This window comes from Zerene cesonia, chromosome 7 (assembly GCF_012273895.1).
Source record: "Zerene cesonia ecotype Mississippi chromosome 7, Zerene_cesonia_1.1, whole genome shotgun sequence".
In the NCBI taxonomy this organism is placed as follows: domain Eukaryota; kingdom Metazoa; phylum Arthropoda; class Insecta; order Lepidoptera; family Pieridae; genus Zerene; species Zerene cesonia.
Genome location: NC_052108.1, coordinates 2,304,801 through 2,329,063, shown reverse-complemented (window position 1 = coordinate 2,329,063; position 24,263 = coordinate 2,304,801). Strand labels below are relative to the sequence as shown.

The following is a 24,263-nucleotide window of genomic DNA, read 5'->3' as shown; positions in this document are numbered from 1 at the left end:
AAACATATGCCTATTTTTTTAGCTAACGAAATGACTATGTGTGTGGGATTTTCGCCATTGCTTTCGGGCAGACCCGTAATCTCCACATCGTTAATAAGATTTCGTTGCTCGGACTCATTCAAGCGTTTTTGGAGAAGGTTGATATTACTATTTAATTCCACTATTTGCTTATTTTGTGACTCCAATTTTGACACTTTATCCTCGATAATATCAAGTCTAGTAGTAAATTCTGAGACAATATTTGCTAGCTTGGACATCTCATTTCGAAAACCCGAAAGTTCTGTGCGTAATAGTTTTATCTCATCCGCTAAGGTGGATTGCCCCGGCTGAAAGGATCCTGCATCCTCATAGACATCACTCAGGCTGTTATCGGGCATCAGCTTGTTTACTTTTTCAGGTTTGTTTTTGCATACTTTACACAGCCAACTTGGGCCAATTCGTGATTTAGGGCTTATACATGTTTTGTGATAAAGTTCCTTGCACTTGGTGCACCTGGCGTCATCTGTGGACGCAAATTTACCACATTTGCCACATTTGTTACTCATGATTGTAGTTTAATCAGCTGTGGATATTATTTGCTGTAGCTTCGCGCAGAGTACTAATAGATGGCAGTGTTTTTAGTGGTGCAGCGAGACAATGAATTAGCAATTTTTTGCTAAATAATATAACTATTATTTTAATTAGTTAAACATATTTCTGAAAATATCCTGTTATAAATGATTTAGATTTTAGTGTTATTATTTTAACATAGCCATGTTATCATTGAAATGAGAAAGCAGCAACTACATATAATATGCAGTTGATATCACCTAATAATGTGTAATATTTAGATCAACAAAATTATGTACGATAATTTATGATCAACAAAAGAACAAAATGAACTCACCTATCAATAGGTGTTTTGAAATTAGCCTCGTTCCACGTGTGCCCAGTAGCTAAAGTTTTCCTACTAATCATTATTTTCGCAGGTTGGGTCGGTTCATACTCCCCGGTGGGTTCTGCACGGGAGTCGAACGCCAAACCCGCGCCTAAGAAGTCTAATTGACGTTTCGTACGCGCTGGCTTTTTGCCCTCTACTGTCAACCGACCAGCGGTTGATTGGGTCCTTTCTGTCATTTTCGAAGCTGAAATATAAATATTTATGATAAATTTTTTAAACAGATTTTTCCATTGTAGCGGGAATAAGTGTAGGCTAAAGATAAAGACAATATGATAGATAATGACACAGAGATAGAGACAGAGATAAAGATTTTGACAATTATGATGAGTATTATGTCCAATTGTTTTAATAAGATAGAAGAGAATTTGAATACAATATGAGTTGAGATAGTTCTCTCAATTAATATGAAACATTATTTCAATGATTTTAACATGCAAATATTTATAGACGTAAAATATGTGTATGTGATTTTCATAAATGTTTTATTTATGTTTTTTAGTGTCCTGCACCAAACTCGGCTATTATTGACCTGTGGCGCACGCCATCACAGCTACTTCCGATTTCACCTCGCTCTCGATACTAACGAGTCTAATTAATAGGGCTCGTCCGCTGTAGTGACAGTGTAATGTCACCCAGCACGACTGTGCAATGTGTAATGGCACCTCGGTTGTTCTTGAGCCGCCAGTGCGCCGGGCCCGCCCAGGCGGCGAGCACGGCGCCGCAGTACGAGTACTCGAGGCGCGCGTGGTGCGGCGCGCTCGGCCGCATGTCCGCCAGCCGCGCCGGCGCCGCGCCGCCCAGCCGCGCCACGCACGCCGCCACCGCCACGTCCGCTTCCTCCTCGCTCTCGATACCGCCGAGTGGCTCGTCCTCTGCAAATCAAGTTTCCTATTATTTATTTTATGTACCATTTGCTGCTCATATTGGAAATACAAGAAATCTTAATGGATATATGTAATTTAAAACAACCCCAGTACTAAGTACAAGTAGTAAAATCTGTAGATTATATTTACATATAAACAAAAACTTAATACCAATATTTCATATCGAATTACTTTAATAATTTTTTAAGTGACTGTTAAAGTCCTTCGTTATACAAATGTACTGAAACTTACCGAGCAAATCATTTTGCACTTCATCCTGCGGTATAGGCTCCACTTCAGCATTGACATCAAAAGCCACAGCTTGCTGTGACAAATTAAGTTGGTTCTCCTCCACCCAGTTATTTACACGTGTATCTCTGTAATATGAAGTTCATACTAATTAAATTTGTTGTAATTAATAAATTGAAATGTAATTAATAAGTTGAATTTTTTTTATAATTTATAACATTTTTTACAATCTATCACTGAATACAAAGTAAAGAAATGAAGATATAAGTCTTTATCATGGTTTAGATAAATTTTGTTAAATGATAAACTTCAAGAAATAAATTAAGTAAAGGGGAAAGATACTTATACAGCTACATATCTTAGAAAGAAATGTCAACTCTTTTTTTAATACCACAATAGTTCAGTTATTATAGAAATTGTAAATTATTATATGCACTTACGATTCTTCAGTTTCTGGGTCCCAATTGCTTATAGAAAAGCCAGCAAACGGTTCACAAATGTGATCCCGTTCAGTGAAGGGAACTATAAGCTTAGTGGGCAGTTTTATCTTTTCTGTTAAGTCAATATCTTCTGGTATGTTCTCCTTAATAGATTCTAAAAATTGTTTGTCAGTTCTGGAAAATGAACAAATATTTTTTTTTACCAATATAATGTAATTATTTAACTATCTCTGTGATTAATATGTGGAACATTATTATTTAAATTACTACTAACCTCAATATCAAAGCAAGTGTTTTGTCATGTATCGGTAATGTTGCATTGAAGGCTCTGTTTGATGATGTAACATCCCCCGCTGTTGCTGCTAGCCTTTCGAAAAACGGGTCTGGAAAAATAAATATCGACTAATGTTTTGAAAGAGAAGTAACTTTTTCTTAATAACCAATACTTTCTGTGTAATGATATATCTAATAACAGTATATTGTTCTAAGAATATGTTGTACATGGCTTATATGTTGAATCTACTAATTTCTAATTAACTTTCTTTAAAAAATATATTCCATTATTGGAAAAAAGCATGTTAACCTTTTGCAATTTAAATTATATCTAAACTAAAATTTATAAATATTTTCTTAACAGTATTATATTGTAGCTTTAATGAAATCATAGCTTGCTTACCAACATAATCATTAGCATCAAATTCCCCATTAAACACTTCAGGGTTTGATGCAATGGCACCCTTAGATCTCTTTTTCTTTTTCTTAGGTGCAGCAGCATTTCCATCTTCAGTTCCTTCCTCATTTGTAGCTTCTTCTTCATCTTTTTTACCCCTTTTGCTCTGTATAATAATAATAATAATATAAGACAACTATATTTAAAACTTATGTTCAATGTAATACATAATCAGCATTATTGTAGTTTTTGTATCTCAAAATAAAATTTAACAGGACATGTTTATTGCTTATCATTTGCAAATTTAGGTACTTTTTATGTAAATTGTGTTTAAATATAATATTTACTGGTAATATAATAGTTAAATTCTACTTGAAATGTTTGTCTCTTTCCTGTGTGAATTATTATACAACATAAGAATTTACATTGTATTACAATGGTAAAATCTGAATATGTAATGAGTATGAAAATAACAGTAAATTCAGATTAAGAGCTACTTGTAAAAATTTTAGGCTCCAACAAAAGTATTCATTTACCTGAACAGCTTTAACTAAGCCACCAGCCATTTTTAAAACATCATAGTGAACAGCATCCACACGAAAGGAATAAATCCTTGCCGAAGCATCCACAACAGTTGAGGCTGTCTGCAAGTTGTCCATTCTGGCATCGTGGCGACGCAACATTGATGTCATGAAGTCTATTAGTTGTAAATTCCATGCATTGTCCTTGTTTATTTTCTAGAAATAGTTTTAAAATAAAAAAAAATTAACAAGATCATATTGATAGTGATTTTCGTGAAATCATTTTACACAATTATAATATGTAAAAACAATATCCAATAAAGCCGAAAACATTATGCATATAGATATAGTTAAAAATACTAACATTTTCAGCATACAGTTTAAGGCATCCTTGAAAGTGTTCCTTTAATGGTGATGAACTCATAGTGTCCCTCCCTCTTCTCGGTGATCCATGAGGAGTGGACGTAGCCACAGCTCTCTCCGAAGCCACCAAAGATGATCTCTCCGCATCATCATCATTACGTTCCTAAAAGTTAGTTTACATGCAGTGTTTTTTAATTTTGTTTCAATAATTTTTTTATAACTCAGTATGAATTTACAATAAATATCAAACCTCATCCCGAACTACAGCCACTCGAGTTTGTGGAATAAGACTTCGCCTGCGTATAGAGTTACTCCCGCCAATACTCAGTCTTGCTATAGGAGCCGGCGTCGATGTTATAGGATTTTCCACCATTGTGGCACATCAACTTATTTTTTTAATTTATGTGATCATAAATCGCAATTGATAACAAATGTTCAGTATTTTGAAAGATATACAATATTTACAAGATATAAACTCAACGGACTTCCCATTTCAAGTTTTTAAATTATGAGTTTGACATTTGACACAAACGATTGATCGATAAATTTTGTCATAGACAGTCAGATATTTTAAATGGCAACATTTATTTTTAAGGCTTACGATACACGACACACGACTGAATGATAGGAAACTATCATGATATTTCCGATTCAGTAGAATATTTTTTATGCAATAGGATGAAATACTTGCGAAATAAGTTAACTTTGCTTTATATATATTTAAACTAGCTGCGCCCCGCGGTTTCACCCGCGTAAGTCCGTATCCCGTAGGAATACCGGGATAAAAAATAGATGTTGGCCGATTCTCAGACCTACCCAATATGCTTACCAAATTTCAGAGGAATCGGTCAAGCCGTTTCGGAGGAGTATGGCAACGAAAACTGTGACACGAGAATTTTATATATATAGATTTAAAGTCTGAAGTATAATAAAATGTTTTTGGAGTAAAATTACCTGTATTTTTTATAGATTATTTAATAAAGAAATTATGCTCATGAAATTTGAGTTTAATGTGTTTACAGACAAGGTTTTCAGTAAGGCTTACAGAAATATAGTATGAACGTAGTTCTGAAATGTTATATTTAAAGACGTTAGTTTATATAAAACCAAACGAATAAAAGTGGTTAATTTCAAATCATTACGTGGTTTATATTTAACACAACCTAAACAAAACGTAATTTACTAATCGATTTACACATTAATTGTTAATTCTTATTTCGAATTTAAAGGAAGTTTTATTAGGAATTAAAAAATACGTTGCAAAAAATTTACTTTATTTTATCTGTATTCTCAGCTGTTTATAAACGCTACTCTTGTCGCTTGTTGCCAACTTCCCGTCAGTCATTTTACTTTGTGGCTGTTGGTATATGGTCGACGAAATCGTAAAAAATCTTAATCATCGAAAGTTAATTTACAAAGTGACAAGATGAGTGCTGGAATGCCTGAGTTAGGCTCCAAAATAAGCCTAATATCAAAAGCCGACATCCGTTATGAAGGCCGTCTCTTCACCGTTGATCCCCAGGAATGTACGATTGCTTTAGCTAGCGGTAAGTTGACAAATGGATGCTATTATTTTGTTATGTCCTGTTTTCGTATAATGCAATCTTACAACTCGTTCTAGTAGGATAAAATTCGAATATAAATATAATTTTTGTAACGACGTATAGCGATTTCGAGAAAAAATTGTTTAGTCCACTTTCTATTTGTCATTAGGTTCTTAGTTTTTTTAAATTATCAGTTGGAGTTATTGACCTTATATCTTCTCCTTATACCTTACATTATGAACCCTTATTAAAATCTTGTTCTTTTTTATTAAGCACGTTGTTTTTATTCTACCCTCAGTATATACTTGTTGGTCCCCGCCTTTGTGACCGAGGTTTCATCTTGATGACGTTGATAACGATTATATTCCTGTAAACAAGTGTCGTATTCTGTTTATTTCTTACTAATAACTAACGATTGTTGATAAAATCGCGGTTAATGAGCTGTAAATTATGAAATACTTAGCTTTCGACATGGAAAAAGTTTGTTTCGATATATTATGTTAGGAAATTCGACAGATGATGCACTAAACACTAATTTCCCCTTTTCCGTTGATGCGCTTTCTTTTAAATAGTTACTTTATTGTATGAAGTAATTAATAATTCTCAAATTGAGTAAATTTTGAATAGTGCTACAATATACCATATAGAGAATAAAATATTCTTTTAATATTTAAACACTAGACTCAACCCTATTGAGCATTTTACAATTTGTTAGTAGTAGTAGTAATACAAATTACCCTCAATATTCTAAACAATTTCATATTTCTGTTACAGTGCGATCTTTTGGTACTGAAGACAGGGAGACTCAGTATCCAGTTGCTCCTCAGAGCCAAGTCTATGATTACATCTTATTCCGCGGCTCTGACATCAAGGACATCCGTGTGGTCAACAATGTACCCTCCTTACCCAACGACCCTGCCATTGTGCAGATGTCTGTACCACCATCAATTGGAAGCGGTAACCAAGGGCAATATGTGGGGCAGTATAACCATCCAGTTGTGGGACAAACACAGTATCCACAATATTATCCGATGGGTGGGTTTCCGAGCAGTGTGCATCCTCAAATGAATAAGACGAGTGAGTTGTCCCCACAAACATCAGTGGATCTGGCTCCGCAACAACCCGTTACAGCTCCTATTGGATCCGGAGTTGTACATCACAACCAAGTGAAAGACCAAGGTTTTTCTTCAGTATTTTCATAAAAGCTCACGCTTTCGCTTTGCCAAATGCTATCTTGCGATTTTTGTAGCTTTACAGGCAGGCTTCAAGAAACTGATATAACCATCCCCTTTCAAAATACTAACATTGGACTCACTTTAATGACATAGTTAGTTCTATTTTTCATAATTTTTTAAATAAATTTTATAAATTCTTTCATATATTTTATAGTGATATCATAGATTGATTATATCTATGGTATTATTATATAAATATTATATTTTAATATATTATACTGATTGCCTGTCTTGAATTGTAGCTTATATTCCTAATAACAGTAACTTTTGGGTTGTGGTATCATTACTTGGATATTTTTGTTTGTCATAGTATTATGTACATATTTTTGTTTGTATTTATATTCTTTACAGTATTCTCATTATTACATTTTCAGTCATTGTGTGATTTAACCAGAATAAATACTCTGTTTTATTACATAACTAACTATATTAAAAAAATACAACTGTTTTATTACATAGCTAACTATATTTAAAAAAAGTACAATTTAATGTTTAAACTTTAACTACTCAATATTTTCTGATTTAATATTTCTATAAGTAAAATTAACAATAATGGTGTTGAAGGTTTTATTATTATTAAAAAATAAGAAAATAACAAGTTAGGCATTAACCTAATTAACATGAAAAAATCGCAACATAAACTGTGCAACATAGCCATTCCTTGGTCTCATGCTTGAAGTATCACTCCACACTAAATTATTAAATAATTTATTATAATAAAATTCAATGCTTTATTATTTAGTATTCAGCTATATCATTGTTTGTTTTAATCATCATCACTTATTTGTTTAATTGAGATTGGAATATATTTTAGCATTACAACTTAGTTAATTTGTTATTTGCTTATTTAGGTATTTAGTTTTAAATAAAGTACAATACAATTTTTTCCTCTTATAAAATACAATTTACATTCAAAATGCTTTGATGAATGTATGCTTACTTAATAGTAGAAATTAATTAATTTTGCAGCATAGGGTAGCAAATTATCATTACCAATTAATTTTTAGGTTCCATGCTAGATTTGATTGGAGGAGGGTCCCAACAAAGTGCATCTCGGTCAGGAACACCAGCAGCTGTGGGACACAGGAAGAGCCCTACTGCGGACCAGGGTACCCAGGTAATGTTCATAATTGTTTTAAAGACTGATTTTTTTGTATAACCTGAATTAAATTATGTTGAAATCCATCTTGAAATTTATAAAAATTTGGAAAAACAGTTGCTCTGATTATGTATACTCTTTGATAAGTGTCAAACTTCAAAACCAATGTCATCATTTATTATTAATAATTGATGATATTGGCACATTTTACAATGTGAAGATTATTTATAAATAAGAGACTATTTACTCATAGAACCATTTCATAATTTTTTATGAGTATCATTAGTGTTCTTGTATTATTATTTTTTAGTCAATTTTACATTTGAAGTACACCTACAGTTTAATTATTAAAAGCATCATACAGAAGATACAACAAAGCAATATTTAAGAAATAAACTAAAAGTTAACGGCAATTATATATCTGATATTCATAATTGTTCATGAAGAAGTCGGAAAGCGGCATTATTTACCGCGTCATTATCATCATTTTTCTGTGCCCAACACCAATTACTCAATAGTAATATGTTTGAACGAACAGGACATTTTGTCTCCAAAATTAGAGTATACATTAAATTCTTATAATATGTACATATTATATGTTACGTCTAAAAGCCGCGTTTCGATAGAACAGGTTTTCCCTAGTTAGGACCAGATGTATCTAAATCCCTTGGTTATTCTAGAATTAACTAATCCAAAAATAAATATGTTTTTGTATCACCTTGGAGCAAATGTAACAAATAAAAAAAGAAAAAGTGCGATGTATGTACAAAACAGTTCCAAAAGCGCGCGAATGGTTTAAAATTTGTAATTGAAATGTGTACGTTCTATTTAATTTTTAGTTTTATAGCATTGAAATGCTTTATAAATGAGAAATTTTGAAACGGGATCACGGGTGGCCGAGAGGCTAGGCGTTGCTGCGGTTGGGCAGGAAACGCAGGTTCGAGTCCTGCCTCGTGATCAAACTTTTTCTATTCTTTCAAAATTTCTCATGTGTATGTTCTATTTTTAACCAACTTCCCATATTAGGAATAGGTCCCATATTAGGTTTTAAGTTAGTGTTTTCTTCTTTCATACGCATTACGCATTTTCATACGCTTTTCTCCCTAAAACTGTGAAGTGATTCTAAATGATTCAAATATTACATTAGAGAATATCTTGAGCACTTTTTATGTATCATTAAATATATTCAAATAAGAGTTAGTATCCATATAAATGATAAACATATCTGCGGAAGAGATGCTTGTAATCACGACAAGAAATAATTGTAAGTGCGTTTATACAACAGGCGTGTCGCACGAGTTTCGCGTATGCCAAAAAGTGCACCTATACGAGCTAAAATAATATAATACAAAGGATAAGCTCCGTATAAAACGTTAGTATGGAGGTTCCATTCTTTGTTCTATAGAGCGGTTTTAGATGTCTATATTTATTTTTTTTATGTATGTTTGCCAATATTTGTATATAGCATCACACAGCTATCCATGCACATATACAATACATGCTAAAAGGTCTACCTATCAGCAGGTCGGTACGGGCGCGAGCGGTTCCTCCCAGCGCGAGTCCCGCCGCGGCGGCTCTACCAACAAGCCGGCGAACCGCCCGCGACAGAACTCGCGAAGCCGCCAACGGCAGTCCAGCGGCTCCCAACCCTCGCAGCCCCAGCATCAACAACACCAACAACAACATCAACAACATCAGCAACAGCAGCAGCAACCCCACCACCACCACCAGCCCGGTGAGCTCATTGAAAGTAAGGCACATGTGATTTGATTGGACGACCTGTGTGGACGCTCAAGTGTGTTAACATTATTGTGGTATTTTAACGCTGGTTTGTATTAATGCTTGGTGCTTAAATTAACATTTGCTTCTCTGTTTTCATGCTTGATAATGATGCATAAAGACCTCAGGGGGGCAGTTATGATACATTTGAAACATTATAAACTGTCATAATTGTAAACTATTGCTTCAAATCTATGAAGCGCTAAATCGTACATTAGATATATGCTTGGATAATTTTGTTATATTCAGAGCATTTGGAATGAAATTATACCAGTTTTAATTGATGCTTAAACTGATTTCATAGCTAATTGTTTAACTTGCTGCTTCTGGAGTGGTTTGTATTCCTAAATATTTTAAAATTAACTTCAAAGGATGTTAGTTGTTTCTGAATCTAAGTAGTTTAAATAAATTATAGCATTTAATAAAAATATTCATGTACACTATAAATAATAAAACTCAAACAAAGCTGCTAAAACTCAAACATTTATTCAATAAGACTTCTTATAGAAGCACTTTTAGGATGATAATAGTAACTGAAAACAATGTATTGTATTATTATAATTGACATTTCTTGTGTCGAAAATAATATTTCTACATAATTAGGCCCTATATATTTTCTATTTACCCCACACTGCAATATAAAACGTCAATATTCTAACATATCGTGAACTTGCAGGCCAAGGGTACAACAGGGGCGGTTGGAGGGGTCGCTCGCGCGGGCGCGGCCGCGGGTTCGTCCCCCGCAACAAGAACACGCTCAAATTCGACAATGATTATGACTTCGAGCAAGCTAACACCGAGTTTGAGGAGCTTCGCAGTCAACTGGCCAAGGCTAAGATCTCAGACGGCGACACGAAGGTGGAGAACAATGTAAGTGTAAATACATACTATAATCACTATCCAATGAATTGATTAACGCATACACTGACTGACTGATTGCATCCCTTCTTATATTACCAATGCGAAACTAACTTTGTCTCTCTGTTTTTCTTCGCGCCTAAACCACTGAACCAATTTGAATGAAATTTGGCAGAACAATAGTTTGAGACCTGAGAAAGGTCCAGGACTGTTTTTATATTCCTATGAAGTTGCGGGCGGAAAGCTAGTAGTACTGAAGGTATAAGTTAAATGCAGTTAATGTATTGAAAATATGTTTACCATTAAACTAACTTTAGTAAAATATTTTCTTTACATATATTAAAATAAGTCTACCTTCATTAATTTAAGCAGAGACAAATATATCACTAACAAGTTCAAAGTTTCCCGTATTAGTATTTAAGTTTTCTGATACTGTTTTTTTTTTAATGATTTATGTGACAAATTATTAATCTTCCCACCACAGCCCATTGTAATTGATGGGGTTCCATTCCAGGGCGAAGTTGACAAGAAGGACGATTCGGGCAACGAGACCGGCGCGGGCGAGGCGGAACTGGAAGATGATTTCACGGGATACGATAAGAAGAAGAGCTTCTTTGATAACATCTCGTGTGAGGCTGTTGAGAGGTGAGTTAGCGACATAGTGTTTTTTTTTTTTTGATACAACATTTGTATGCACATTACTGGAGATGATCTGATCTGTAAAACTGATTGCTATCAGAAATTTTAGTTGATGTTGAATTTTTATTAAGTTTTACTATAATAACACAAACATTAATATTTTATATAGTAAATCATAGTATACTGTGGCATATGGTGAAATTTTTACTGTCGAAAAGTACCAAAAGTATAAATTTTAATGCTTTTTTCCATCTCAATATTAAAAAATAATTTAGTTGAATAGTTCAGTAATTCACAACATTTGCACATCTCGACACGATTAATCTCCCACAAACAAAACGTCGACCCCACAGGCAAAAGGGTCGCAGCCAGCGGACGGACTGGCGGACGGAGCGCAAGCTGAACTCGGAGACGTTCGGCGTGGCGTCCGCGCGCCGCGGCGCGTGGCGCGGCCGCGCCGGCTGGCGCCACCCGCACAACCCGCACAACCCGCACCACCAGCCGTGCGTATACCGCTTTATAGTTTATACTGTCATCTTTGCTCTAGGATCGAATGAGTAGAGATACTAGTGGAATAGTTATAGATATATAGGAGTATAAATTTACTGTAACAACAATAATACATTTTTTTAATCAGATTGCATATTGCCCAAAAGTGTACCCGTTTTAGAAGTAAATTATTTTTTTGTCTGAATTGTTATTGTAGTTTCAAGCTATAAAAAGAAAGAAACATTATGCTATTCAACTTTGCGAACACTAGGTTTGAGCGCGCGATGAGCTAATGGCTCCGTACATGTACAGTCCGTGGGCGCCCACGCATACAAGCGCCTCACGGCACGCACTTTCTTGTAACTGTAATGTAATTATGTTTACGACGTTTGTTTTTATTTGTCTGATAAAGTCATTATGATTGATATCTAATCGTCTTGTACGAGCCTGGTTATGTACATTTAAATTGTACAATTTATAAAGTTTTTGTAATTGAAAGCAAAGAAAAAGTAATTATTACCAAATAATTGCGATTAATGTACGAATACATCGTATTTGTGATGCTTAGATCGATGTATAGTTACTTGTACATACATGATAATAATGTGTATATACATATAAATACGATATAATGAATTGTTAGTTATATATGTGTATCCCTTTGCAGCATGTCGTACTTCCCGAGCTGGCGGGCGATGCGCGGCGGGCGCGGGCGCGGCGGCGCGCCGCAGCACGCGCAGCCGCACGGCGCGCACAGCAACCACAACCACGCGAGCGCGCACCGCCAGCGCAGCGCGCCCAACGCGCCGCCCGCGCAGCCGCCCACCGCTACTGGTACCGCTACCGACCATATACATATATACTAGCTTCCCTTATGTTCTATCTATCCTGGTCCGATTTGAAATTTCCTGAGATTAGCGCGATCAACCGAACAAACAAACAAACACTTCAATTTTGTAATATTTATATAGATCATTATTTTATACAAGCACACAACCATAGGTATTCTACAAAAAAATACATTGTAGTGTATTTGGCACCTCATGGCCTTATCACATTAAATATTGTTTACAGCCTGGCTTGAGTCGGCTAGTTATATTTGGAATTTTAAATATCTATATAGAAATGATATGAATATCTAGATTTGCAAAGTATTTTTCATTGCTACCTAAACTGTGTTAACTGTTTGTTTGAGTAACATTTACATTATCTACAATTTTTTTTCTGAATAATATATTCTCAAATTATTGTTATTTATTTACAGCCAAGTAGGATTGGATGAAGGAGGGTACGCCGAATCTTAATTTATTATCGCGAGGACTAAACGAACACTTAAGTAACGGAAAAGTGAATGTTGGTGATAGAAAGTGTGTTAATTGTTCTATCGTAAAGAAACTCTTATCGGGAATGTTAAGGATGGATAGATATTAGTTGATGGACATTGCTATGGTGTGACAGTGTTGTATCCAATATATGGAAGGAGCTATTTGGAAATTCCCGTGAGAACGAAACATGTTCGTCCAGAGGCACCTAAGTGTTGTAAGTATAGAATGGTTTGTTCAAATTATTGGGCTCATTGTTTCATGTTGACCTCGAAATTGTAACGTCGACCGGATTGATATTAGGCTACTGTGTTCGAGAAGTCAACTTAGTTCATTACGTCGAGGCTACTGAATCGCCTGCGTAGAATAATTGAAAGTTTATTTATGTATATTGTTGGTTTCGTGAAGGTGGGTCGTTTGCTGTTTGTCTGTGGCAATGTAAATGTGATTGTAATGTTTCCGACGCACCTTCAAGGAACGGTCTGAAGCCCAATCAAATCGTATATTTTCATAGCTTCTCATCTATAATGCAGTTGTGCCTATTGTAACGAATAGATTATAAATGTGTTTTTATAGTTCTGTTGTTGCACATTTTTCTTATGCAATGACAGTGGCAGTCCTACTAGTTGTCGACATCGGAATTGTATTTCTGCTGGACAGATTGTAAACTATCAGTTTGTACTGCTCTCGTTTGAAACTTGTATAGTGATGACTATTTTTTGACTGTCATGTGTATGTAAATTGTATTGTAATAGTAGGACTGTGCGGGATCCTGTGACAGATCACTGGATTTTGAATTGTTTATACAGATTGATATATCGTTAAATATGTAGTTAAATTGTATACGTCACAGGATTCAAATAATGTGAGCTTTGATCCAGTGTATCACAAAGGTTTTAGTATAAGTTTGTTTGAAAAGGACTGCTTTCTCATGTATGAAATGTAAAAATGTATGTCAATCGGCTCATGTCCTTTTTTGAGTGAATGTAAAGACAAAATTTTTTGACAAATAAAATGTTTGTAAATCTGTAACTCAAAAACTGTACCTGGTGATTGTATTAATACGGAAATATACATTTACTACAAATCTTCCAACCGTTATTTTGATTAAAACATCATATTTGAACAATCTTTTTATTGCAAACCAAAATTTAAGCTCGTACCGATGTACTTGTACAACTTTTCAAGTCACAATACATTTAACAAATACAATATAAAATTATATAAAGAAATTTTAAAATACAACAGTATACATCAAATCACTCAGTCTAGAAAAAAACTGCAGAAGTAATAGATGTGTGTTTGATTTCAAAACACAAGTACACATGAATTATACTTCGTAATAATTGCATTTTTAAGTGCAATAATACAGGTATAATGCGAATGTTTTTATTTAATACATTACCTCCTACGTCTTTACATGTATAAAATATATGATAAAAATATGCTGATCTTAACTGCTAACACTAACGCTACAAGAAACAAAATATTTACACAACCACATATTATGTAAAGATATTGTTCCATTACTTGAGAAAAGATTAATTATTCATAGAAGCGTATTTACGTTAATTTGAGCCTTATCTATTAATGAATATACCTTATTTTGGTAAATGGCAACAAAATTCCAAAATAACTGAAATTCATTCACTCAACATTTCTCAAATAATATTTGTTTACCTACCAGGACGTATATCAAAAAAATATATACGAATATTATATAATATTTCAATATAACGTATCAAAATTGAAAGAGTATAAAATGAGTGTAGTATAGAAAACGAAGTAGTATATTATGGTAAGTTGGTTAGGAATTAAGCGCGCCATTCACGCACGGGTTGACCGTTTTCCACGATCCATACTGATCCACTTTGAGCCTTTTGGAGGATTTCGATCAAAGACCTGGCGACGTGTTCAGCACTGAAATCAACAGATCTATTAGACTTAGATGTAAATAAAACCATTTTCATTGTTTTTCTTTTTAACTATTTTGCCATATGTAAAATGTATATCACACGAAAAATATGGGATGTAAATTATGCCACCGCATCTATTAAGCAGGATTTTCGTTTTTGTATTTCAACCGTGCCTTCTTAACATCAAACAATGTTAGTATTCACTGAAAAAACTGTCCAAATAACTGCGTATCCAAACGTGAAAATGATTGAGTATTTCAGGTGACTTCCCTTGTAAAATAACTAAGTCATTTTGCTAAATACATTTATCGATGCAAAACCGTTAAATTGTAAAATCGATATTCGATTATATGGGTAAGGTTTGCTTCGGCTTACATATTTAAAAACTACAAAGACGTGAAGCCTCATGGAGCAAAGCGGGGTTCCGTCACCCCACAACCTGCACTTATGGTACGTTTTAAAAAGTAATTTCTCGGTATATTATATAACTTCGATAAAGTTGCAGTATATTTTAACGGAAAATGCGGTACATCATAAATAAAAAATTTACGGATGTAAATTTTTCATCAGTTGCATTCTCACGAGTTATTATTATCTAACGGATTTATTTATATTATTGCGATAGGGGAGGGCGATTCTTTCACAAAAATATTGATTTTTAAATTCGAATAATTCGAATTCTTCAAATTCGAATCTTAGGCTGGTGAATGGATTCACAAAGTAACGAGGTCCTAAAAATGAATTTCTGAAACCAATCTTTTTTTCCAAGTCTGCTTGTGTGTAATCCATTTTGTGAACAACAAGTGTTCATCATCTCGGATTGCCAACCCTATCTGGGACACAGCGGCAGGAAAAGGACAATCAAGGAATGGTATTTTCTAAGTTTTTAAAGATAAAGAAAATATAAGATACTATACCTCTGGGTTTTGGAATTTGCATTGTCCCTCTGCCATGCAGCCTCATACTCGGAAGACATCAACTGTTTGCGAATGTCTTTGATAAGCCCAGTGTCTGTCAGGCCGGGGCACAACACTATGCTTCGCACGCCGGTCAGATTTACATGATATTGATCCTGAAATTAACTCATCGGTTAGACACGATGACCTTAAATAGAAACTCTAATAACGTACGCAACTATTTTACTGTTTCGTTTGCGTTTAATATATACATATTGAAAATAATTTTATTTTATTCTCGCGACCTAAATCAGGATATTAAGATAAATTCGTAGAATTATTAATATTGTATTGCCGATCCTTGATTAGTGAAAGTTGTCGCCTGGTCTCGAACCTCGACTTGTTGATTTTGAAGTCCGAGGTCCTCACCACTGAGCCACCACTGCTTATGGTATAAATAAAGGTACGAGTACCTACGCGTAAAGAAAGATCTCTCGGTGAAAAAGTTTCATTAATATTTCTAGCATTTCAATAAACTTACTCCATAAGCTCTCGTTAGGCCTACAACTGCGTAGTTGGTAGCAGTATAAATAGGTGTGGAAACTTGTGGTTTAGCGAAAGCAGTAGATGCTGTGTTTACGATGGTGCCTCCTTGTCCACCGCGGTCTTTACCCATGAATCTATATGCGAGCAGGGTTCCACGTATCACACCATTCTAGAATCAATTTAAATTTTAAAATTCGTTATCAAAACTTTATGTTGCCATATTAAACGTTCTAGATTAGATTAATTATTTCAGGTAAGACCAAGGTTATTGTAATGAATGGGAAATTTTGAGCTTGTTCTCATTATATCGGATTTTTTATGAACTTTGTAAATATTTTAATACTAGCTGGCCACAAAAGCACAAGTTATAATATTTCAAGATAATTTATTAGGTGTATTTTAACCAAAATACATACCAGGTTTACATCAACTTCTAACTCCCAAAATCGGTCATTCATCACGCCAGCATTATTGATAACTATGTCCAACCGGTTAAATACCTTTATTGTCATTTCAAAAGCCTCTGTAGAACAAACAAATGGCATTAATTTTAAAACATACATATTTAATAACATACAAACATACAAATTCATGAATAGTATAACAAAACAAAAATATTTTATAGCGCGAGAAAACATAAAAAAAAAACAAAAGTGAAATTTATATCCGTATCAGCGATTTCTCCTGACAACGGTGGCGAAGGAGAAGCAGTGCTAGTATATATATAGCAGGGCAATAAGCAGGCGATTATAAAATTATTATTCCATTATTATTGTACAGAGAACCTATTGAAAGGTTACAGTGTTTATAAAACTTAAAAAATCGTCATAAATTTAACCTTCATATTGAGGATAATCTGTGACATCGCACTGACAAAAAAGCACATTTTTTCGCCCATATTTCGCGCCAAGATCATCAGCCACTTGCTCTCCGACTTCAGAATCAATATCACATAAAGAAACCTGCAAAGTTCAGTTAACTTTCATACCCCTGTGTAAAACACGAGTAAATTAGATAAAACAATAACTATTTGTGTCAAGTAAGTACTTAAGCAGCACTAGCTACGATGTCATAGCCCTCACATTAATTCTACCGAGTTCATTGCATATGCTACGTAGGTATTTTCTATTTTTTCTTTTTCTCTTATAATACATATTAAGTATTTATATCATTTAAGATCATATCAAAGTACTTCATAAAAACGTTTTCCATTGTTCTCTGGAAACAGTAGATATTTGTAAGTAATTAATTTATGACCTATCCAAAAAATAAGTCAATGTTTACACAAACTTTTTAAATAATATAATTAATTTGTTTAATTGTTCGGAATAGACTAATTATTGATAAATTATAAGTGTACATCACTTCTAGAATGATGTCTCTTAAAAAGGTGCGGTACGAAGTCACCACACCGATATAAAAGTTAAGGAAAATAGAGCGCCGGCAGAAATCAATACAAATTTAACATGTCACGAAAGTAAGAAACGCCTTTCTTAGAAATTTTTAACAAATCTTTAAAAAAATATATTGTTTTTTTACCAAGTATTCCTAATTTGATTACAATTAAATAAATCATTTACCTAGAACAAACGAATTTAAAGTGTGATAAGTAAGATCTACATTTTTTGAACTAAAACCTACCTTGGCACCATTTTTCAATAACTCTTCACAATACGAGAGGCCGATACCGGCGGCCGCACCGGTGATCAAAGCAACCTTTCCTTTTAACTCCATATTAATTATCTATTTTAATAAAGACTGCGCCCAAATGCGGCGGTCGCTACAACCGATGTGGGTGTGTTTCGATCGAGACACCTCGGCTCGAAAGGGGTTCGGAATGAAGGGGAGGAGGTCTCCCCGTTTCTCCCCAACTTCCCTTGTAGTAAATATACGCACGATTGCGTCCCACTCTCACTGTCCTACGTACGCCGTGCCGAGCTTCGATTCAGTGTTTCAGTCTCGTATGCCGTATGGCCGGTTCACAGGACACTGTTATAAATAGGCAACGTACTACGAGTCATATGTTTCGGAAATTCCACCTCATGCATCGTAAGTTTCGTCTTCTTTGTGAGAGGGAGTAATAAAACAAAATATTTGAATGGTTTTACTTTATTTGTCAATTTCTCGTATATTTTGATGGAAACAATAAATTTTTGATAATAAAAATTTTTCGCTTTTTTCGACTCCTCTCATCTGGCTATTAAGCATGATACTATTTATGCTAATAAAAAAGGAACGGTTAGGGGAAATATGAAATAAAGACCTACTCATATGGAGACACGGGAATTCATGTAGTTATAAAAAATAGAGGTAGAATAGGAATGATTACAGACATATATTCCAAAAAATACTTATAAAAGAGAACTGTGCGCAATGACGGAAATAAAAATTTCGAATAAAACAATGAAACTAGAAAATTTATACCTCCTTCCATAAAAATACATATAAAACAACAATGATTTTCAATTGTATACACTATACATATTATGTATAATATTTATTTACATACCTACATTGATTTTAAAATAGTGTCTACACAATAATATAAGAAGTTATCATGATTTTAGAATTACAAAAAGTTCTTATAAATTCAAAATATCACAGATTAGTAGGCTGTAGAAATAGAAAAAAAATATATTAAAATATACTAGATATATACAGCTTCAATTTGGCCCACATCAGTTATGTATATAAATTTTTATCATTTCAAATTTTAAAAAGACGTGTCGTTATATTTTTTGTTTACAGTAAATATAATGGCAACATTGTAACATAATTTGACGGGCTTATAAGTAGTAAGTTGATAAATATTTACTATTGTTAACAGCATTGTTGTATCGGAGTAGTTGCTTAGTCAAATCTTGTAATAATGAAATGACAGGAGATTTAAAATGTTGCATTGAATTGTGTGGATTGGGATTACGAATGGTGTGCTTGATCAGCTCCTGCGGCAGGAACTGCCTTAGCGAGATAGGAAAAGGCTCGTGCATTCGGCAGTCCAGCTAGGACACAAGCGCTTAATGCTGACCGCGTTAAATTCATTGGCGCCGCATCGTACCATTCCATTGTGTCGCCATCATAGCATTCTACGTGTGGTATTGTGGTAGAACCTGCATCGAAACACCAAATTACAGAGGGTATTGATTTTTTGTAAAAAAAATGTTAATGTACGCGGCATTGATTAACAGATTTATGGAACTTGAAATGCCATACCATTAAACCCTCCGATAACAAAGATCATGTCATCCAGTAAGACTGTCGCAAAATTACTTCTAGCGCTAAACATTTCTGTGACCTCTTGCCATTCACCTCCACGTTGAGGACAAAATCTTTCGCCTGTTAACGAAGGTCGGTTAGTTAATTTGTTGAATAACTATCAGTTATATGACCGATCTAATATCTCCTTTGCATACCAGTGTTAAGACGACTGTAGCCGTTAAAGCCACCAAGTGCATATAAAGAATCTCTGTACGCGATTAAACTGACTCCAGATCGCGGACTGAGCATCGACCTGATAAAACTCCATTGTTTCGTTTCGGGGTCAAATACTTCCGCCGAACTAAGCACTTCTTGACCGTTGAAACCACCGACGATGTAAATCTAATTTATTGAAACTCAATTAAGTATAATCTTTTTATACAAATATAGCCTATCTTTCTTACACATTATTTCGTAATGTCGTAATGATTAAGTACCTTTTTCTTTAAGAGACTTTAAATGACTGTAAATGAGTACAAACTTGTATTTTTTTTTTAAATAAGTATTAATTTTAGTAACTGGTTTTGACAGAATGTTCAGTAGAGTAATTTAAGAAAAATATAGTTTTGCTCCAGAACAAGTGTCCAGAATAACAAACATCCATTCATACATCCATCTATCCATACATACAAACTTCTGCGTTTATAATATTAGTAGGAAGTAAGATCAAACACACCTTTCCACCAAGAGAAGCTGCACTAGCATCAGACCTCTGTTTATTCATAGGTGTTGTCATCTCCCATTGATTTTTTTCGGGATAGTAGCGTTCTACTGAGGACATGCGTGTTCTACCATTATATCCTCCAAGAGCGTAGATGAGACCATCTATTAATTAAACAAAATGATTTTAAATATTTTCGTGCCAAGTAACAAATTTTTCAAGCTTAACGTCCTCACCATGAACAACAACGCTAACGTAACATCTCGCCTGATACATGCAAGCTCGCTCATGCCACGTATTCGTAACTGGATCGTAACATCGGACTGTATTGAAATGGTCGCTGCCATCGAATCCGCCAATCATATATATTAAATTGTTCAAGGCGCAAAGACCATGATATGCACGAGGGGATAGATCCATGTGTATTGAAAGAAACCATCTATCGGCTCTGTTAAAAAAGTAAATTTAAATTATTGTTTAAAAGAAAAACTAAACAACATTCCGTTACATTGTAAAACGATTTGCTTTACAAATAGCTATGAACCTTGTGTCGTATGTTTCAACGAAACTCGTAGGACTGCCTGCACTCCATCCCCCTACGGCAAATAAAATTTCGTACGGTATCCGAGGTCTTGCCAGCGGATCATTCAGATCTGCCTCTGTTTCCGGCCTTGAATCCAAAACAGTTAAAAATACTACTGCCGGGTAAAGAGCTTCCTGGCATTTCTGAGAATAATAAAAATTTTAATTTTAAGATTGAATTTTCATCCCACCAGAAAAAAGTACACGTTAAAAACCATTTATACCTCATCTTCAACTACTGGCTGCCATTGCAAGATTTTTGATTTAAAATATTTATAACTGATGTGACCATATCTAACGCATGATAACAATGACGGTATATACATTTTTCGATTCTCTAAGTCATGTTCCACCCAAGTTTTAATTGCTTGAAATACAACTTCTTCATTACGAACATTTAGTTCATCATCTCGTAAAATGTCCTCTAATTCTTCATACGATAGTGATTTAAATTCACCACACTCTTTTAATATTTTAGAAAAGTTTTGTCTTATAAAAAGTTTTCCTTTTTTCTCTAAGTCATTACAAAAATAACATCTAGCATACTTAAAAATTCCCAGACAATTATGAGGCCGTAACTCTTTTAACAAGAACTGGCAGCATAGCTGGACAATACCAACAACATCAAATTGATCACCATAGGGCAACAAATATTGAACATTATCAGATGTTACTGCACAAGTACCTGTGTAAGCATAATCTAATATCAAGCTCATATAATAACTGGGTACGTCTACAAATATTTCCTTTTCTTCAGCTTCACCTTTTTTCAAAGAATTTATAAAAAGGACTTTAAAATATGGACTGACCGCTGATAGAATTGCTCGATGAACCCGAATCGATTTCATGTCTCTGCACACAATCGTACCGTCGCAGAGCTGGCCATTTAATCTCAGTTCGTTCCAAATTGGTGGAAACTCTACAACTGAAATATTTTCCGGGAGACACACACATTTTCGTTTTTTTACTATAGTTCTTTTTTTTGTTAGTCTGGGCTTAGTTGATGAAGGAGTACGAACGAAGCTCTTATTTTTTGATAATTTTCGATGTTTCGAATTAAATTCCATTCCTTTCGAAAAAACGGCGGTCGAAACTTTGTATCTGTCGCGGTGACAGACTTGGCGAATCACGACAGTCACATTTCATTTGTTTTAGGATTTAAATAAGCTGCCATTCCATTACAATAACAAAAGCCAGTACTATTTATTTAACAATAGATAATATGCAACCTGTGGCATAAAGTTGGAATGTGCATAAATGTTTTATTACTAGCAACCCTCATTTTGTTAAATGTCAACGTCAACCATTGTTATTGTCTATTTTTGTCTATAGACCCTCTTTTTCATCCGGTTGTCAATATGGTGAGTTTCGCTAGATGGAAAATAAAAAGTTATCAATAAAAATCTCAGTGATACAAAATTTTTGTGAATGGTGTTAGTGATTTTCTGTTAATACAGTGTTGTAAAGATGCGTTGCATTATATATTTCAGGGTGTCGACATCAATCATAAACACGACAGGAAGGTTCGGCGCACCGAAGTTAAATCTAAGGATGTGTACCTTAGGTTGCTTGTGAAGGTAAATACCGTGTTTTGCAATATCCACTATGGAATTCTATTCTAAACGTCCCTCACTACGATTTTCTTAATCGAAAACGATATTGTAACCTCTCTTTTGTTTACAGCTTTACAGATACTTGGCCAGACGTACTGATGCCAAGTTTAATCAGATCGTATTGAGGAGGTTGTTCATGAGCCGTATTAACCGTGCGCCTATCTCCCTGTCGCGACTGGCTCGTCACATGAAGAAGCCCACTCGCGAAGGTTTAATCGCAGTGGTTGTCGGCACCGTGACCAACGATGTGAGGCTGTACAAGGTCCCAAAAATGACTGTAGCTGCCCTACATGTGACTGAGAAAGCGCGTGCGCGTATCTTGGCTGCTGGAGGTGAGTGATGACTTAATTATAGGTTATGTTTTGTATGAGCCCATAAAAATGGTGGTAACAAATCTTTGACTTAATTATTAATAGAAACCACTTATATACATTTACAAAATATATAGATGTTGAAATACAACCAAATACCTAAACCAAAACAATGTTTTGGTTAGGTTTTCTTCATAATAGTATGTAACTGTTTGTTTTTCCACTGTATTATTATTATTTGTATGTGGGTTTTGCAATTTTAGTCTGTAAATGTCTATAGATTTACTCTCTCAGTTGTTTTGGAAGCTTATATTATAAATAAAGCTAGATGTATAATTTCCTTCATATTATTATGAAACTATGTTTATTTAAATCTCATACAATATGTATACTGAGCTTCATCCTAAGTAGCCAGCAACAAACATTTGTTCATATAAAATTTTGCTAAAAAAAATGGAGGTTCAAATTATAAATGAATAATGTAATGCAAAACCAAAATATTTACAGAATATAAGTATGAAATTATTATTCCTAGGTGAGATCCTGACATTCGATCAGCTGGCACTCCGTGCGCCCACTGGCCGCAAGACCGTTCTTGTCCAAGGCCAGAGGAACGCCCGTGAAGCTGTGCGTCACTTTGGCCCGGCGCCAGGTGCACCTCGCTCACATACTAAGCCCTATGTGCGTACAAAGGGACATGAACGCGCAAGACCACACCGTCGTTCAAATGTTTAATTTTTTAAATATAAGGACTACTATCTACCTTGTGTGTTTAATTTATTCTCTAATCATGTTAAAATACAATACAATGGATAGTCAACTGCCTAAATATTTATTTAAATACTACTTATATACTATTACATTGTGTTTGTAGCTGCCAGTAGAAAATCGAAACAAAGATCTATTTGGTGATAGAAAATGAAACTACTATTAATTATTATTATTATGGTATTAATACATTGCTTATTGTGGAACAATAAATAAGTCGTCATAAAAACATATTTATAGAAAAACCAATATTTTCACACACATCTAGTAACTAATCACAGAAAGCTTGTATCCAGTAATTTACAAGAATCTCGTCATGTTCTGTTACTCCAAGTACAACTTTTAATTTTTTTATAGCATCTTTTTTATGCCCTGATGCTTGAAGTGATGATTTGATGGTATTTGCTATCCTGAAAAAATTACAATGGTAATTAATTAATGGAATTGGTTTGAAAAATTATAGATATAGTCTAAATCTACACATACCCCAACCACTCAAGTTGCAATGATTTTATATGTTGTAATAGTACAACATCATTGAATTTTTCGTTGTTTATTGCATTCAGTATTTTATTCATTAATGTAGGATCTGAAATGTAAAATAAAAAAATTAACAGCAATATGTTTAACAATTTCACTGCTGATCCAGAAACTTTGTTCATCCAGCGATGCGGCTATGACACGCTCAGCGTGTCTCCCGC

At 34.3% G+C, this 24,263-nt stretch overlaps 5 protein-coding genes across 5 annotated transcripts in view; 1 reads left to right on the top strand and 4 right to left on the bottom strand.

Annotated features, from left to right (window-relative positions):
- Positions 1-4,550, bottom strand: part of LOC119828194 (condensin complex subunit 2) — a 7,514-nt gene extending 2,964 nt beyond the window's left edge. Inside the window, exons 1-9 of the mRNA XM_038350295.1 lie at positions 4,297-4,550; positions 4,048-4,209; positions 3,699-3,899; positions 3,169-3,328; positions 2,767-2,875; positions 2,493-2,666; positions 2,056-2,180; positions 1,603-1,812; positions 887-1,124 (exon numbers count right to left, since the gene is read on the bottom strand). Coding sequence (XP_038206223.1) covers positions 887-1,124; positions 1,603-1,812; positions 2,056-2,180; positions 2,493-2,666; positions 2,767-2,875; positions 3,169-3,328; positions 3,699-3,899; positions 4,048-4,209; positions 4,297-4,419 — 1,502 coding nt within the window. The 5' untranslated portion in view covers positions 4,420-4,550. The remainder of the gene's footprint in view (positions 1-886; positions 1,125-1,602; positions 1,813-2,055; positions 2,181-2,492; positions 2,667-2,766; positions 2,876-3,168; positions 3,329-3,698; positions 3,900-4,047; positions 4,210-4,296) is intronic.
- An 888-nt stretch (positions 4,551-5,438) lies between these two features.
- LOC119828193 (protein LSM14 homolog A) lies at positions 5,439-23,556 on the top strand. Its single transcript, XM_038350294.1, has 13 exons — positions 5,439-5,593; positions 6,365-6,769; positions 7,833-7,942; positions 9,446-9,674; positions 10,380-10,573; positions 11,076-11,206; positions 11,554-11,703; positions 12,357-12,523; positions 21,431-21,597; positions 22,088-22,231; positions 22,361-22,447; positions 22,554-22,815; positions 23,330-23,556. Exons 1-13 carry the CDS (start codon positions 5,473-5,475, stop codon positions 23,527-23,529), a joined length of 2,367 nt encoding a protein of 788 aa, XP_038206222.1. The 5' UTR covers positions 5,439-5,472; the 3' UTR covers positions 23,530-23,556.
- LOC119840863 (15-hydroxyprostaglandin dehydrogenase [NAD(+)]-like) lies at positions 13,895-18,291 on the bottom strand. Its single transcript, XM_038367642.1, has 6 exons — positions 18,011-18,291; positions 17,208-17,331; positions 16,786-16,892; positions 16,365-16,538; positions 15,845-15,999; positions 13,895-14,931 (listed from the first exon to the last, which is right to left on the bottom strand). The coding sequence occupies exons 1-6, from the start codon at positions 18,101-18,103 to the stop codon at positions 14,826-14,828; spliced, it is 759 nt and encodes a 252-aa protein (XP_038223570.1). The 5' UTR covers positions 18,104-18,291; the 3' UTR covers positions 13,895-14,825.
- Positions 19,289-21,937, bottom strand: LOC119840861 (kelch-like protein 10). The gene is made up of 7 exons (XM_038367640.1): positions 21,095-21,937; positions 20,833-21,014; positions 20,525-20,736; positions 20,304-20,452; positions 19,783-19,969; positions 19,583-19,705; positions 19,289-19,479 (listed from the first exon to the last, which is right to left on the bottom strand). Exons 1-7 carry the CDS (start codon positions 21,935-21,937, stop codon positions 19,289-19,291), a joined length of 1,887 nt encoding a protein of 628 aa, XP_038223568.1.
- Positions 23,557-23,608: 52 nt separating the features above from the next.
- LOC119840862 (folliculin) overlaps positions 23,609-24,263 on the bottom strand; it is a 3,350-nt gene continuing 2,695 nt past the window's right edge. The window contains exons 6-7 of the mRNA XM_038367641.1: positions 24,049-24,151; positions 23,609-23,972 (exon numbers count right to left, since the gene is read on the bottom strand). Coding sequence (XP_038223569.1) covers positions 23,834-23,972; positions 24,049-24,151 — 242 coding nt within the window. The 3' untranslated portion in view covers positions 23,609-23,833. The remainder of the gene's footprint in view (positions 23,973-24,048; positions 24,152-24,263) is intronic.